The following is an 18,060-nucleotide window of genomic DNA, read 5'->3' as shown; positions in this document are numbered from 1 at the left end:
TCAGTGGGTTAAGGATCCAGCGTTGCCATGAGCTGTTGTGTAGGCTGCAGTCTCAGCTCAGATCCCACTTTGTCCTGCAGCACAGGACATCAGCTGTAGCTCTGATTCAACCCCTAGCTGGGAAACTTCCACATGCCACAGGTGCAGCCCTAAAAAGCAGAAAAAAAGAAAGAAAAAAAAGAATGTGTGTGTATGTATGTATATATATAACTGAATCACTTCGCTGTACAGGAGAAATTCACACATTGTAAATCAACTACACTTCAAGATTTAAAAAAAGAAAAAACTGTGGAGTTCCCATTGTGGCTCATTGGGTTACAAACTCAACTGGTACCCACAAGGATTCGGGTTTGATCCCTGGCCTCGCTCAGTGGGTAAGCTGTGGTGTAGGTTGCAGATTCAGCTCAGATCCCAAGTTGCTGTGGTTGTGGTGCAGGCTGGCAGCTGTGGCTACAATTCAATCCCTTGCCTGTGAACTTCCACATGTTGCAGGTGCAACCCCCAAAAGCAAAATAAAAAAATTGCCACCTTGAGGGTAGAGCATGGAGCTTTAACTATAGCAGTGTCATTTTCATGATTTTTTAAAGCAAAATTTGAAGCAAATTTGGCAAAATGTTAACATCTGTTAAATGTGGATGGTAGGTGCAGGAATATCCATTATATTATTTTCTGCACCTCATGTAAGCTTGAAATTTTTCATGATTATCAAAAAATGGCGGGGGGGGGGGGGGAGAAAGAAAAGAAGTCTTGAGGGAGTTCCCGTCGTGGCTCAGCGGCAACAAATCTGACTGGTAACCATGAGATCGTGGGTTTGATCCCTGGTCTCAGTCAGTGGGTTAAGGATCTGGCATCGCCGTGAGCTGTGGTGTAGGCCACAGACGAGGCTGAGATCCCAGGTTGCTGTGGCTGTGACGTAGGCCGGCAGCTGTAGCTCTGATTAGAGCCCTAGCCTGGGAAGCTCCATGTGCCGTGGGTGCGGCCCTAAAAATCGAGAGAGAGAGAGAGAGAGAGAGAGAGAGAGAGACAGAGAGAGAGAGAGAGAGAGAGAGACAGAGAGAGACAGAGAGACAGAGAGAGAGAGACAGAGAGAGAGACAGACAGAGAGAGACAGAGAGAGAGAGACAGAGAGAGAGAGACAGAGACAGAGAGAGACAGAGAGAGAGAGAGAGAGAGAGAGAGACAGAGACAGAGAGAGACAGAGAGAGACAGAGAGACAGAGAGAGAGAGACAGAGAGAGAGAGAGACAGAGAGAGAGAGAGAGAGAGAAGTCTTGGAGTGGCTGTAACAGCTTTCATTAGAAACTTTATCGGTATTTACAAATGTCATTTTTCAATTACACAAGTTTTACGTGACTATGTGCTCAATGCATCACTGTCCAGTAACATAAGAAATATAATGAACATTTGAAATTCCCCTTAAAATAAAAAGAGCAAGGCCTTGATGAGGGAAGGGAAAAAAGCTTCTTTACAGAAGAATCCCAATTAATAAATCAGCAGGAAGAGGAGGACAAGAGTCACCAGAATGGGCTCAGCAGCCGCTGTTCAGTCCTGGCTTGGTGGTGGCTTGGCCACAGCTTCAGGGGCTGACTGAGAATTCCATTACTGTGGTGGTCTGAGCAGACGCCCCTAATTCTGATACCCTTCACTGCAGGGACTCACATTAATAGTCAACTGACTTCCAAAGAGGCTGCCCGGATAATTCCCTGAGGAAAAGTCTTTTCAATGAATGGAGCTAGGACAACTGGATATTCACATGCAAAAGATTAAAGCTTGACCCCTCTTTCAAACCATATGCAAAAAATTAATTCGAAACGGATCAAGGACCTAAGTGTAAGAGCCAAAACTATAAAATTCTTGGGAGAAAACACAGTGGCAAATCCTCATGACCGTGACTAGGCAACGGTTTTTCTTTTGCTCTTTTTGCTTTTTAGGGCAAAGTGACCCAGTACCTTCAGCATATGGAAGTTGCCAGGCTAGGGGTTGAATTGGAGCTACAGCCACAGCACACAGCAACGCAGGCTCTGAGCCGAGTCTGCAACCTGCACCACAGCTCACAGCAATGCTGGACCCTTAACCCACTGACCGAGGCCAGGGATCGAACCTGCATCCTCATGGATACGAGCCAGGTCCATAACCCACTGAGCCACAAGAGGAACTTCTAGGCAATGGGTTCTTTCGACATGATGCGAAAAACACAAGTTAAAAAACAAATAAACTAGACTGCATCAACATTTAAAACATTTGATAACATTAGGAAAGTAAAAAAAGAAAAGCTACCAAAAATTTTTATTGAAGTATAATTGATTTACAATATCAGTTTTGGGTATACAACATAAAGCTTCATTGTTCTTACAGATTATTCTCCTTTTAAAGTTATTATAAAATACCATGTTCCCTGTGCTGTCAGTGTGTCCCTGTTGCCCCTCCATCTCACACATAGTGGTCTGTACCTATTACTCCCTTCCCCCCTCCCCACTGGTCACTTTTGTTCTCTGTACCTTCAAGTTTGTTTCTATTTTGTTGTAGTTTTTGTGTTTCCACTTTATTTTTACTGTTTAAGATTTTAACTTTTCTGGAGTTCCCGTCGTGGCGCAGAGGTTAACGAATCCGACTAGGAACCATGAGGTTGCGGGTTCGGTCCCTGCCCTTGCTCAGTGGGTTAACGATCCGGCGTTGCCGTGAGCTGTGGTGTAGGTTGCAGACGCGGCTCGGATCCCGCGTTGCTGTGGCTCTGGCGTAGGCCGGTGGCTACAGCTCCGATTGGACCCCTAGCCTGGGAACCTCCATCTGCCGAGGGAGCAGCCCAAGAAATAGCAACAACAACCAAAAAGACAAAAGACAAAAAAAAAAAAAAAAAAAAATTTAACTTTTCTATTATAGTTGATTTACAAGGTTCTGTCCATTTCTGTACAACAAAGTGACCCAGTCATACATATAAATATACGCATATTCTTTTTCTCACATTATCCTCCATCGTGTTCCATTACAAATGACTATAGCTCCCTGTGCTACACACCAGGATTGTTATATTTATTCATTTATATTTTAGATTCCACACATAAGTGATAACATACAGTGTTTGTCTTTCTCTGACTTATTTCACTGAACATAATACCCTATAGGTCCATTGTGCTGTTGCAAATGGAAGATTTTCTTTCTATAGCTAAATAGCATTTTATTGTATATGTACCACATCTTCTTTATTCATTCCTCTGTCGATGGACATATAGGTTGCTTCCATGCCTTGGCTACTGTAAATAATGCTGCTATGAACACGGGGGTGCATGTATCTTTTCAAAAATCTTTTGAATTTTGTACCAATTTACATTCCCAGGGACAGAGCGTAAGGATTCCCTTTTCTCCATATCCTCACCAGCACTTGTTACTTATGGTTTCTGTGATGACAGACATTCTGAGAGGTGTGAAGTGATATCTCACTGTGATTTTGATTTGCATTTTTCTGGTGATTAGTGATTTTGAGTGCCTTTTCATGTGCCTGTTGGCTAGCTATATATCTTCTTTGGAAAAATGACTATTCAGGTCTTCTCATTTTGTTTTTTTTTTTTTTTTTTTTTGTCTTTTGTCTTTTTTTGTTGTTGTTGTTGCTATTTCTTGGGCCACTCCCGCGGCATATGGAGGTTCCCAGGCTTGGGGTTGAATCGGAGCTGTAGCCACCGGCCTACGCCAGAGCCACAGCAACGCGGGATCCGAGCCACGTCTGCAACCTACACCACAGCTCACGGCAACGCCGGATCGTTAACCCACTGAGCAAGGGCAGGGACCGAACCCGCACCCTCATGGTTCCTAGTCGGATTCGTTAACCACTGCGCCACGACGGGAACTCCTTTGTTTTTTTGTTTTGTCTTTTTTTTTTGTCTTTTGTCTTTTTTTGTTGTTGTTGTTTCTATTTCTTGAGGTCTTCTCATTTTGTAATCAGGGTTTTTTTTTTTTGATTACTGAGTCATATGAGCTGTTTATATATGCTGGATATTAACCCTTTATCAGTCATTTCATTTCCAAATATCTTCTCCCATTCAGTAGGCTGTCTTTTCATTTTGTCAATGGTTTCCTTTGCTGTACAAAAGCTTTTAAGTTTGATTAAGTCTCATTTGTTTATTTTTGCCTTTGTTTTCTTTGCCTTAAGAGATCCAAAAGAGCAGTGCTATAGTTTATGTCAAAGAGGGTTCTGCCTATGTTTTCTTCTAGGAGTTTTATAGTTTCCAGTCTAACATTTAAGTCATTAAACCATTCTGAGGTTTTGTTTTTTGTTTCGTCTTTTTAGGGTTGCAAAATGGCATATGGAAGTTCCCAAGTTAGGGATCCAATGGGAGCTATAGCTATATACCACAGCCATAGCAACTTGGGATCTGAGCCTTGTCTGACTTACACCACAGCTCACAGCAACACCAGATCCCTAATCCACTGAGCAAAGCCAGGGATGGAACCTGCATCCTCATGGATAGTGGTAGGGTTCGTTACTGCTGAGCCACAACAGGAACTCCCCATTTTGAGTTTATTTTCATATATGGTGTGAGGGAATGATCTAATTTCATTCTTTTACATGTAGCTGCCCAGGACCCTTATTGAAGACTATCTTTTCCCAAGTGTATACTGTGGCCTCCTCTGTCCTAGAATAAATGACCATAAGTAGGTATGCTTATTTCTGGGCCTTCTTTCCTGTTCCACTGATCTATGTGTCTGTTTTGTGCCAGTTCCACACTGTTTTGATGACTGTAGCTTTGTAGTGTAGTCTGATATCAGGGAGCCTGATTCCTCCAGCTCTGTTCTTCTGGGAGAAAATATTTGCAAATCATATAGCTAGTAAGAAATTTGTATCAGAAATATATATATAATTCAATAATAAAAAGACAGTCCAGGAATTCCCACTGTGGCACAGTGGGTTAAGGATCCAAAGCTGTCCCTGCAGTGGCATAGGCTAGGTTCAATCTCCTGCCCAATGCAGTGGGTTACAGATCCAGTGTTGCTGCAGCTGTGGTGTACGTCACAGCTGTGGCTCAGATTCAGTCCCTGGCCTGGGAACTTCCATGTGCTGTGGGTGTGGCAAAAAGGGAGGGGAGAGGAAGGGAAGGTACGGAGGGGAGACAGCCCAGTGGTTGGCCAGGCAAAGGAACTGGACAGACACTTCCCCAAAGAAAATACAAATTGCCAGTAAGCACTGCGAAAAGAGGCCTCACATCACTAATCATAAAGGAAATTCAAATCAAAAGCACAATGAGGAGTTCCCGCTGTGGCTCAGTGTGTCACGAATCTAATATCCATGAGGATGCCGGTTCAATCCCTGGACTTGCTCAGAGGGTCAAGGATCCAGTGGTGCTGTAGGTCACAGATGTGGCTCAGATCCCATGTTGCTGTGGCACACAGGCCAGCAGCTATAGCTCAATTCAACCCCTAGCCTGGGGAACTTTCATATGCCACATGTGCAGCCTTAAAAAGCAAAAAAAAAACCAAAAAAAACAAAAAAGCACAATGAGATACCACTTCACATCCACTAGTATGACTATGCCCAGTAAGTCATCAGATAGGAGTTCCCCTAGTGGGTCACTGGGTTAAGGATATGGCACTAGCACTACTGTGCACGGGTCTGATCTCTGGCCTGGGAACTTTTGGCATGGCCAAAAAGACTCATCAGATAATAACGAGTGTTAGCTAGGACCTGAAAAAATGAGAACCCTGAAGAATAGCTGGTGAGAAAGTAAAATGGTGCAGCTACTTTGGAAACCAGTCTGGCATGTCCTCAAATATTAAAGTGTTACCCTGGCCCAGCAAGTGCACTCCCAGATATATATCCAAAAGAAAGGAAAACCTGAGTCCACTAAAAAAAATCTTGTACTTAACAGCCAAAGGTGGAAACAACTCAAACGTCCATCAATTTGTGAACGGATATATAAAATGTGCTATATCCATATAGTGGGATATTACTACATCATAAACAAGAGTCAAGTACTGATAAAGCCGCAATGAGAATGAACCTAGAAAACATTACAGTACATGAAAGGAGCCGTCTAATTCTATTTACGTGGAATACAGGTAGATCTATAGAAGCAGCAAGCAGATCAGTATTTGGCTAAGGGTGGGTAATAAATAGTTAAAAAGTGTGGGCTTTCTTTCTGGGGTAATGAAAATGTTCTACAATTGTGGTGATGGCTGCACAGATCAGGAGCTTACCAAAACCACGAATAAGTTGTATACTTTTTAAATTTATTTTGCTTTTAAGGGCCACATCCAAGGCATATGTAAGTTCCCAGGTCAAACTGAAGCTGCAGCTGCCAGTCTACACCACAGTCACAGAAAGACCAGAGCCGAGCCTCGTCTGTGACCTACACCACAGCTCACAGCAATGCTGGATCCTTAACCCATAGGGCGAGGCCAGGGATCGAACCTGCATCCTCATGGATACTTGTCGAGTTCGTTACTGCTGAGCCACAATAGGAACTCCAAGTGGTGCACTTTAAATGAGTGAACTATACACTCTCTGAACTTTATCTCAAAAAATATTGTGCATAAAATAGAATACTTCCAGTTGTGAAGGTAGTTGAATAAAAACATCTGCCCACTTCCCCCTAAAGCTCACTGACCCTAAGAAAACAGAGGTAGAAATTGAGGGAGGAAACTAGACTAGAAACTGCCCTTGTACCACTCCCCACCCTAAACAGCAGGGCAGGGACGAGGGTGACATCCACTGCTAGTCTGTGCCTCCTGAAGCTGGGGAAAGGACAGAGCACTCCACACTCAGGTGCCCGCACACTCACACATGTACATGCATTCATACCCAGAATGCACACTCGTGCACATTCATACACACTGGGGAAGGCTGCTCCCTCCGTGCTGCACGCCAGGCCCTGCCCCACTGCAGCTGTAAGCAACTGGCTCAGGAGGAATTCCCTCCCCTCAGACATGACACCCAGGATCTACACCCTGAAAATAAAAACAAGCAGACAGACAGGAAATGTCATGGGCAAAGAACACTCCGCATTTTCCGAGGAGAAATGAAATCCATCAAGACTCATCCAAGACATCAAGAAATACTGATACAGTAACAAAAGGACCCAACTGAGCTCGGGGAAGAAATAAAATGAGAGAAAATAAAAATAAAAAAATAAAATAAATGAGATAAAAGCACCTCAGAAACAGAGGTACCGCTGAATACAAAACAGCAGCAATGCTAAAAATAAAAACAGAGCTGCCTGGAAAAGCAAACAAAATGGGGGAGATTGTAATGGGAGAAAAAAAGCCACGAGGAAAACAAAGAACACCTTACATCTGCATAATTAGTGTCCCTGAAGAAAGAAACTGAATGTTAAATTACATATTGAGAACAAAATTTTAAGAAAACTTTCCACACATATTAAATCTACAAATCCAAAGACCACGCATGCATACCAAGTTCAGACTTTGACAGCCTTTTTTTCACTTTTCTGACCAAGTGAACATATAGCTTCCAAATTCCTATCCTGACCCCAGTGTCCTCTGCACCAAAATCACACTGCAGCGTAAGGCATCACCTGCAGGGCTGCTCTGCTCTGTGCAGCTTCTGCCCACGCCCTCGGCTTCCTCCGGACCCTCTTGATTCTGACATGGGCTCTCCCCAGCATGGTACCACCGCTGCCTCTAATCCAGCTTAGGCCCCTAGGTGGAAGCACCCCATGACACCACTGTCTGAGACAGCCACCCCTTTTTTCTATGCATGCACAGAAGCTGTTTCTCTCCCCACAGCTACTTCTGGCATTCTCCCCAAGAGGTTTTGTGGGTTTTTTTGTTTTTTTATTTTGTTTAGTTTTCTTTTCTTTTTGTCTTTTTTGCCATTTCTTGGGCCGACCCATGGCATATGGAGGTTCCCAGGCTAGGGGTCGAATCGGAGCTGTAGCCACAAGCCTACGCCAGAGCCACGGCAATGCAGGATCCAAGCTGCGTTTGCAGCCTATACCACAGCTCATGGCAATGCCAGATCCTTAACCCACTGAGCAAGGGCAGGGATCAAACCCGCAACCTCATGGTTCCTAGTCGGATTCGTTAACCACTGAGCCACAACAGGAACTCCATCTCCCCAAGAGGTTTTATAAATATGCTGGCAGGTCAAGACAGATCAAGATTTTTTTTTTATTTTGCCAGAGTTCCCATTGTGGTTCAGTGGGCTAAGGACCTGACATTGTGCGGATGCAGGTTTGCTCCCTGTCCTCACTCAGTGGGTTAAGGATCTGGTGTTGCTGTGGCGTAGGTCACAGATGCATCTCCAATTTGACCCCGGCCTGGGAAATTCCACATGCCACAGGCACAGCCCTAAAAAGAAAAAAAAAAGATATTTTTATTTTGGCTTTAAATGTATTTGAAAAGTTGTAGTTTGAGCTTTCTGCTAGATTTTCCAACTTTTAACTAGCACTACGGAAACAGCTTGACTATGCCTTTTTCTAAGGGGCGGCTGTGAGGCGCAAAATGCTGGGTCCAGTCTTAAAACCTCTGAAACTTTCATTTTCCTCCAAGGTAAACACAGATGTCCAGGGCTGCGCAGCAGGAGCAACATGGCATCCAGGGTCCTCCCAACACTGTCCACTCAGAAAAGATGGACCAGGTCAGCCCTGTGCCCAAGCTGCTGCAGGCCTGCTTGGCCAGAGCTCTGGACTCCAGGTCTGGGCCCTGTTTTCTGTTGCTGTTTTTGTCTGTGTGACACGAGAAACCTTGATTGTTTCCTCACATGTGCTGATTTTGTTTTCCCAGCTTAAGATGGTTCAGCATGAAACCATCAAGCCGGGGAAGGCTTGTTTGGGAAGCAGGCCAACGACACACAGATTTTGAACCACGTGGACTGGGTCCCCTCTTGGTTCCTGCCCCAGCCAGTGGGGTGACCTGGTCACGTGTGTCCTTGAGAACACCATATCTACCCTGGACTGAGATGCCCTCACCAGGCCAGATTTTCAGGAAGGGTACGGAACCTGATTAACAGGGTGGCAACTCTAAGGGCACAGGCTTGGGGGCTCACCTGCAATGGGCCTGGCCCAGCCCTGCTGCTGCAGAATCAAGAACATCCCAGGCCCGCCCTGCCTCTTTCTACTTTCCAGGAGCCCCACCCGACCGCTCACCATCTGCACACCATCTGTGGACTGGGGGCAGGGCCACCCGGCTCAGGGAGCACTAAGTGCTGGTCTGAAACCAGACCCACTTCCCCCTGACGAGAGCAGGAACCCCTTTACACACCACACAGCTTGGAGGCAACTGTAGGGGCTGAGTTAAGTCACTGGGCTTTCTTCCAGGGGCCCTTCTTTGCAATATGGCTATAACAAGCCTAAGAGGCCCAGGGGTGGCATTAAAATTTTTAAGAATTGGGTTTATTGGAGTTCCTGTCGTGGCTCAGCGGAAATGAATTTGATTAGTATCCATGAGGACACAGACCGGACCCTTGGCCTCGATCAGTGGGTTAAGGATCTGGCATTGCTGTGAGCTGTGGTGTAGGCAGACATGGCTAGGATCTGGCGTGGCTGTGGCGCTGGCCAGCAGCTACAGCTCTGATTCGACCCCTAGTCTGGGAACCTCCATATGTCTTGGGTGTGGTCCTAAAAAAGACAAACAAAAAACAAAAAACAAAAAAACAAAAAAAACAGAATTGGGTTTATTACATGCAAACTCCACACCAACAAGTAACATCGCACAAAAGCATAAACAAAGCTCTTCAACACAAACAGATGAAAACGTGATCAGCACAAATATCAAATGTGTTAATCTAAAGAATCTTAGGAGTTAACGAAAATGAAGTTTACTATCAACAGGTAGAGCTATGCTGCTGTCCAACAACCGAGACAAAGAATTGGACTGTCTACGATCTCCAGTTACTTTTCTGCTCCTGAGGTGCACCTGGCATCCTGGTCTAATAGAAGGGTCTGAACACTCTGCAGGGAAAGGGAAGAAGGAACTTCCCTAACACTCAGGGTGACACAGACCATGGCCCTGGTTCCAATAGCTAGAACCTGATCCTATGGCAGATCTGGTGGGTGGCATCAGCTGCGCCCAGGACCCACAGCGCTGCCTGGCGGTGGCCCAGGGGCAAGGTGGCACCCACAGCAGACTGCCTGCTGACCAACACCAGCCCAAGCCAGCTTGGGAGGGGAAGCTCTGGCTGGCCCTTGCCGACCCATCCTGGCACCCACAGCGCTGGCTCTCGGAGGATACTCACACTCACTCCCTTCAGTACAGATCCTGGGAAACCTGGCTTCACCGGAGTGGCAGGCTCTGTTCTCCCTGTGGATCACAAACTTCCTCTTTTTTTTTTTTTTTTTTTTTTTTGTCTTTTTGAGGCCACACCCAAGACATATGGAGATTCCCAGGCTAGAGGTTGAATTGGAGCTATAGCTGCCAGCCTACACCCCAGCCACAGCAACATGGGATCTGAGCCACATCTGTGACCTACACCACAGCTCACAGCAACGCCAGCTCCTTAACCCAATGAGCAAGGCCAGGGATCAAACCCACATCCTTGTGGTTACCAGTCAGGTTCCTCACCTGCTGAGCCACAACGGGAACTCCCATAAACTTCCTCTTTTTATATTAGGTACTGGTGCTGAGGAGAACACAGGTCTGTCTGCTCAAGGTCCATCAGGAAATGTAAATCATTGTGAAAGGAGAGAACCTGAGAACTGACAGGGATCGAGAGCTCACTTCGTTCTGCAGGAAGCATTTAGTCTGCGCTCCACGACATCACTTTCACAGTCCTCTACCCTCCTCCTGTTAACTCCACCAAGAGTCACCTCGATCACATCACGTCTCCTGACTGCTGACAGAGGGCCAGAGCCTAATCGATGTACACTGAGTGATCTGGACCCTGTCAACTACATCTGTGACTCAGGGTTATAAGTCAGTGTTTTAACCAGAGCTATTTTCACCTTTAAATGGTGCTCCATTCTGGGATATTCTATACGGGGAAAGAAGCTGAAAAAGAATGTAGGTGTGTACGAGTGTAACTAAACCACTTCATTCAGAAATTATCACATTGTAAATCAACTATACTTGAATAAAACTTTGAAAAATGAAAAAAAAAAAATAAACACTGCTTCGAAGGCCAAGAAAAGACACTCCACTAAAACGGAAATTACATATAATTCCTACTCCAGAAGACCCTGGTGAAGACACTGCCAACTAAACTTTTCTGTTTCCAATCACCTTTCTGAATTTGTTTTCATTTAACTCCCCTTCCCTATAGCCAAAGAATCCCATTCTGCACACGGTAGGAGAACCACCTATGTATCACCTGTGTGGGTTTCCATATGAGTTAGAGCCTGTTCTGTTTGAGGAAAAAAAAAGGGGGGGGTATAAACTTATAAAGGTTTCTCAGTTTCTTATTTGTCTCATCAGGGGGACAACAGACAAAGCTGAGTAAAGTCTTCAGATGATGGCACTGTATCAGTGTGAACATCCTGAGTTTTTTAAATGCTATGGTTGTAGAAAGGGGTCTCTCTGATTTTCCAAATCACACACTAGAATCTTTTGGGGGAAATGAATATCGAGTCGAAAATTTACTTTTGAATGGTTTAGAGAGAAAAAAATATATTTATACAGGAAGACAGACATACCAAATACATTAAAAATGTTTCATGTTTGGGGAATCTGGATGAAGAGCATGAGAATTCTTTGCATCATTCTTGCAACTTTTTAAAGTCTGAAATCATGTAAAATAAACTTTTAAAAAATCATCTAGGAGTTCCAGTTGTGGTACACTGGGTTAATGACCCAGCACTGACTCTCTGGCGGCGCCTATTTGATCCCTGGCCCAGCCCAGTGGGTTAAGGATCCGGCATTAGCACAGTTCTGGTGGAGGTTGCAGCTGTAGCTTGGATTCAATCCCAGGCCTGGGAACTTCCATATGCCAAGGAGGCAGGTGAAAAAGGAAAAAAAAAATAAATCATCTAAAAAGAGCAAGGATACAGAAGTGAGATCTGTTACACCATTTCATAAAGACACAAAGGGTTAGGCACCCACAGCACTGGGTATACATCAGGGTTCCCAGAGGAACAGAAGCAACAGGACACATACACAGAGACTCATTTTAAGGAACTGGGTCACATGATCATGGAGTGGGGTGGGCCAGCAGGCTAGAGACCCAAGGAGGAGTTGCATTTGGAGCCCAAAGGCCTTGTGCTGGAGAATTTCTTCTGGCTGGGAAGGGGTGGCGAGAGAAGAAGGGGGAGGGGTGAGGGTCATTCAGTCATTCTTCTGTTCAGCCCTTCAACTGATTAGAGACTCATCTACCTACAGAGGGTAACCTACTTTCCTCAAAATCCACGGATTTATTTATTTTTATTTTATTTCTTCCTACTTTGTTGGCTGCCTCCTCGGCATATGAAGTTCCCAGGCCAGGGATGGGATCCCAGCTGGAGCTGCAACCTATGCCACAGCTGCAGCAACACCAGATCCTTATGTGTCATAGTGGGAACTCCAAAATCCACTGACTGAAATGTTAATCTCATCTAGAAAACACCTTCACACAAACATCCAGAATAATATTTGACCTAATACCTAGGCATCATAGTCCAGCCAAGCTGACCCAGAAAATTAACCATCACAGCCTTGCAGCAGAGGCTGGAGTGTCTTCTAAGCAAGGTCACACATACCCAGAGCTGCCTAATGTCATGCATGATGACTTCACCCCACCTTCCACTCACCAAGCTGTCAGGGTAACACAGAACAGCTGTCTCTCATCCCTCCAGCCAGAGAAAGTAACTGCTCTCTGCTCTCAGGAAAGCCTGCCCTTGGGATACAAGGTCAACTTCCCAGGAGGTGCGCAAACACATGAGAACACCCGAGTGTGTTAAAAAGGTTCCTGGGCTGGTCCTACTATCGATGGACTAAAATTTCAGAAGTGGGCAGCCAAGGCTGCAAAACACTGTCCTCCATTATCTTCCTTTAACTTCCAGATCCAGCCAAACCCTAAGATTAACTGGATCACAAGATTATCTCAATGGAAACACTGAAGGCAGCCCCCACCATGGTGATGCCCTGAGTTCAGGGCAAAGAGCCATGATCAACTGTCACTCTATCCACTGCAGGAATGCAATCAGGCAAGGTGTCCACATTGTACAACGTCTGCTTTAGGGGCCCACGGAAGAGATCTTGCATCTGTCCATCCTAGAATTCACTGCTGAAACACCATGACTTCCATGACTGGGCAGGATCTGCCATTTGCTTGGGTTTGCCAGAACTTGTGCCTGCATTTTGTTTCCTGACCCTGCACCTAAGCTTAACCGTTTTCCTGCCCTCACTGACTTGCTCCAACTTTCTCTTTGAGGTTTTCTATTAAGCTGAACCTCCTGTTGTGTCATGTCTTGCTTAAGCATTCTCAAATTCTTTTTTTTTTTTTTTTTTTTTTGCTTTTTAGGGCTGCATCTGTGGCATATGGAGGTTCCCAGGCTAGGGGTCCAATCAGAGCTACAGCTGCCGGCCTATGCCACAGCCACAGCCACATCACATCCAAGCCGTGTCTGTGACCTGCAACACAACTCACGGCCACGCCAAATCATTAACCCACTGAGTGAGGCCAGGGATTGAACCCTCATCCTCATGGATTCTAGTTAGGTTCTTTTTCACTGAGCCACAAACATTTTATAAGCAAACACAAAACTACACTGTTTTAGAATGGCATGGGGCTCAGGAATGAATTACCTAGCTCGACCTTCTTTGTTTTAAAGATGAAAAAACTGAGGCCAAGAAAGGTTAAGAAATCCACCCAAGCCGAAGGTCAAATAGGACCACAGAGCTTGAACTCGTGCAAGTTGTCCCTCACCGCCTGGCTCCTTTCCACTCAGGCAATGAGAGTGGAGTTCCGACCTCACCATCACTCTGACTCCTTCAGCCAAGCCATCTTTAGAACTAAGTGCTGCCTCTTGCCAAGAGCAAACCTCTCACTTTTAGCCAGATTTTTTTGATTTGCTGATTTGCCAGGCAGCTTAATTGAAAACTCTTCCTCTGAGCACGGGGTTTTCAACTGTTTCTACCAAAAATAGAGTGCTTGAAAGAGTTATGAAAAAATAGAGTGCTTAAAAAATACCAAAAATACCAAAAATAGAGTGCTTGAAAGAGTTATGAAAAGGAAAACTGCAGCATGGCAGGATATTGTTTTGTGTAATGAAAACAAACAAAGGTTTCTACCGGCACAAACAGATGTGGAACACATGATATCTGCAGCACTTCCAGCGTCATCACTAGGTGGGGAGGCTACAGTTAATTTTTTCGTTTTGGCTTATTTGTGTTTTCTAATTTTTCCTCCAACAATCACAAGTTGTATAACTGCTTTAAAGTAAATAAAAAGGTCAAACAAAGCACTTTCATTTATTGTTTAAATCGTCAGACTTCCTAAGTCTGAAGTGCAGTGGTAAAATCCTTGAGGCTTCTTAAGCTGGGAGGGTGGCTCTGCAGGATCACTGCTGGGAGCCCACACAGCTCCCCTCCTTCAGACCCTCCTGGGGCTTGTTTATTGTTCATTACAAGCAAACATGTAACTTTTGCTGAAAAAGGAAATGATGAGCTTATTTTCAACATGAATTAGCCAGACATAAGCAATTAAATTCCAAGTTTCCATTTTAAAATGGCCTTCCTATCCAGAACAAGCAAACAACCTTCCATTTATGGGTCTGTGGTTTCTTTAAAAGAGAACCGTTTCCGCCTACAGCCACCAGAGCAATCAGTGAGGATCAGCAAACCTGTTTTGTGGCAGGAATTTAATTCTGTTCTTGAAGGGTCATTTCTGTAATCCCTGAGCTCATCACTGGCCTTTTCAGGATCTAAATGTAGATACACACTCTAATGGGACCCTAGGGTGTTGCGAGGTGTTCTGGTCCAGCTGCAGGGAAATGCCCTTGACCGTGCAGTCAGAGAAGTACCACTGTCACCTGCTGCATGAATAGCAATGATACTGCAAACTGGAGCTCAGTGGCAGCAGGAAATTCTGCGAGAAGCATTGCCTCCTGGCCAGTTTCCCTGGCAAAGTCATCCCAGGCCCTTGTTGAAAGAGCCTGTTTCGGCCATTTGGTGCCATTTCTTTCTTCACTGCCTTGCATACTAAATACAAAAAGACTAGTTGGTATTCTAATAAATCTGTCCTTTTTATTACCTCTCTTTTAGAAAAAAGAGTGCTGCAGAATAAGTTTGGAAAAGCAACCAATCTCAGTCTTAGTAATTACTAAACATTTCTTAAGGCCCTACCAAAATACCATAAAATACTATCAATGAAGCAACTGCCCCAGGCCCAGGTGTGCAGTATATGTAGGTTAAATCTCTGCACCTCAGCTTCAAACTGGCTGCAAGTGTGTCCTTTCCTCACCTGCTTTTACTCTTCATTAGTGTAATAGGAAGGATAAAATTCTCCACAGTAAAGAGAAAAAAACAAACAAACAAACAAACAAAACTGGAAGCAGAGACCTGGACAAGCCTATGACATACCCATCAAACTGAAAATTACCAATAATACTGGAGAATCTTATTTACCGACTTGAAAAGCTGTTGAAAAGGCTACACTGATGAATGAACCTGAAGAACCACGGAACTGTATATTCAACATGCTTTTTAAAAGTGTATATATATATAATAGGGAAAGACACAGAAGGAGGGCCCCCTATATTTTACCAAAGTAAATAATGGAGATGATGAATGGGTTTTCTCTCGTGTATTTTGTACTTTTCTACCACAAACCTGAATTTGTTTAAAATGTAAAAAGAATGAACAGTTCCTTAATGTCAGCCAACCTTATTCTAAGTGCAGTTCTCCAAAGAAGGTGTGCACGCCCGGAAAGCGGAGCCCACCACGAGGGCCCCTTCTCTTCTGCCGCAGCGATGTTCCCCATCTCCTCCGGCTGGTTGGGCTGGGCGCCGGCCCCAGGGCTGAGGACGCCGCTAGGCGCACCTAGGGGCCGAAGGCTCGAGGCCGTCCACTGAGGGGTGTGCCGGTGTAGACGAGGCCGTGAGCGGAACTAACTCGCCTGGGGATCCCTCCTCACTCGGGGGAGGGGCGGGGGTCTCTTCCCACCAGGGGGGGAACCTCCCCACTCCAGGGCAGCCCCCACCCCGGCGCCGCCTCACCTTGGGGTCGCGCTCGTAGTAATGCTGCTGCGTACGGATCCAGCGGCCCACCAGGTGGTCGCGCACCGTGTGCGCCAGAGCCAGATAGTAGTCGCGGCGCGTGGCCACATTGCGGTCCTTAACGAGCGTGAAGTGCAGGTGCCGGTTGAAGCTCTTCCGCACCTCCGCCACGTCGCCCAGCCCCGCTAGCCCGCGGACGCTGATTTGCTTCCGCCTCTCGCCGTCTGTCAGCGGCTTCGCCATCAGGCCGGCCGCCCGAGGGGAACGAGGACGAGGAGGACAAGGTTAGAACACAACCGCACGGAGGATGCTGCGGCGACTACGGCTGCACGCCGCGCCTGCGCACTGCGCCAAAGCAGAGAGGTGGGGCGGGGCCGAGGGCGCGCCTGCGCTGGCGCTGGGGCGGGGCCACGGGGGCGGGGCCGCAGGTGAGCGGGAGCCTCCTGGTGGGGCCCGGCAGCACCCACCCCCGGGGGAAGGAATATGGTTGAGAGCTAAGGATGAGGTCCTGGGCTTGTGGCCCATTCCTACCAGCATCCCTGTCCACGCCACGTGACGGTGTCTCCTCCTGCTCCAACCCCCTCCCCAAAGCCTCTCACCTTGTTCCTACCTGCAGGCCCTGGGCTGGGGCTCCCTCATTCACTCTGACCAGCAAACAGGTCTACACCCACTAACACCACTGTTGCTGTTCCCTAGGGCTGAGGGCCGTCTTTGGGTCCCTGGCTTCAGACTTGCTCCCACCGCCCTGCCCTGATCCTATCTAGGATCTGTGATCTATAGCCTCTAGTTTCTACATTGAAAAGAGTCCTTACATGGAGTTCCTGTTGTGGCTCAGCGATAAGGAACCCAACTAGTATCTATGAGGATGTGGGTTCGATCCCTGGCCCCTCTCAGTGGGTTAAGGATCCAGCATTTCCATGAACTGTGGTATAGGTCGCAGATGTGGCTCAGATCCCACATTGCTCTTGCTATGGCTGACGCATAGGCAGCAGCTGCAGCTCCAATTCGACCCCTAGGCTGGTAACTTCCATATGCCGCAGGTGCAGCCTTAAAAAGCAAAATAAATAAATAAACACAGGTGGTGCAACTTTTAAACTGGCAGTAATCACTGAGCTGAGCAAACACCTACCTCTGACCCAACAATTCTCCTCGCAATTCTCCTCCGGAGAAAATACCCAAAAGAAATGAATGCTTATGTCAACCAAAAGGCACGTCCAGAAAATCCTTGAAACAGGGAGTTTCCTAGTAGCTTGGTCGGTTAAGGATCTGGAGTTGTCACTGCTGTGGTAGGGTTTGAATACCTAGCTTGGAACTCCTGCACCCAATGTATGCAGTGACAAAAATGAAAAATAAAAACAAGAAATGCCCGAAACATTCGAAACGGTCCCAAACCGAAAACCATGCAAATGCGTGATGCATAAATTGTGGCATTTTCCCACAGTTGAATAGTCTGCAGCCATGGGAATGATCCACCACATCCAACAGCGCAAATGAACAATGGTGGGTGAGAGATGCCTTCGCTAAAGCACACGGCGAGAGAATTCCACTCACTTCTGGACTTGCAGACCTGAGGTCAGTGATGAGCCTTAGGGTGGATGCAGCTAGGCACGACGGGAGTGGGTGAGTCCCTGGCGTCTGGGAAAGCTATTTATTACACGTGATGTGCAAGCTCCTCACGCACATGCAGGACCCATTCCTGTTTGGGGAACTCTGTGGGTATGGTGACACCATAGTCCTGCTCAGGGCAGGGGAAGGGGGGGTCACCAGTGCAGCCCAGGGCCTTCCACCATCTCTCCCCACAGCTTATCCTTTTTCCTTGCCCTCCCACCATATCCACCAAGGCTCCAGATACTTCTTTTTTTCCTTTTCTTTTCTTTTTTAATGTCCACACCCATGACACATGGAAGTTTCCAGGCCAGGGATCAAATCCAAGCAGCAGCTGTGGCAACGCTGGATCCTCAACACACTGTGCTACGTGGGGATGGAAC

General features: G+C 46.3%; 1 protein-coding gene across 1 annotated transcript in view; it reads right to left on the bottom strand.

Annotated features, from left to right (window-relative positions):
• Positions 1–17,694, bottom strand: part of PYGB (glycogen phosphorylase B) — a 55,232-nt gene extending 37,538 nt beyond the window's left edge. The window contains exon 1 of the mRNA XM_021078252.1: positions 16,073–17,694. Within this exon, the coding sequence (XP_020933911.1) occupies positions 16,073–16,315 (243 nt within the window). The 5' untranslated portion in view covers positions 16,316–17,694. The remainder of the gene's footprint in view (positions 1–16,072) is intronic.

Source organism: Sus scrofa, chromosome 17, assembly GCF_000003025.6.
Source record: "Sus scrofa isolate TJ Tabasco breed Duroc chromosome 17, Sscrofa11.1, whole genome shotgun sequence".
NCBI lineage: Eukaryota > Metazoa > Chordata > Mammalia > Artiodactyla > Suidae > Sus > Sus scrofa.
The sequence above is the reverse complement of the archived record's forward strand: the minus strand, read 5'-3'. Positions and strand labels throughout refer to the sequence as shown.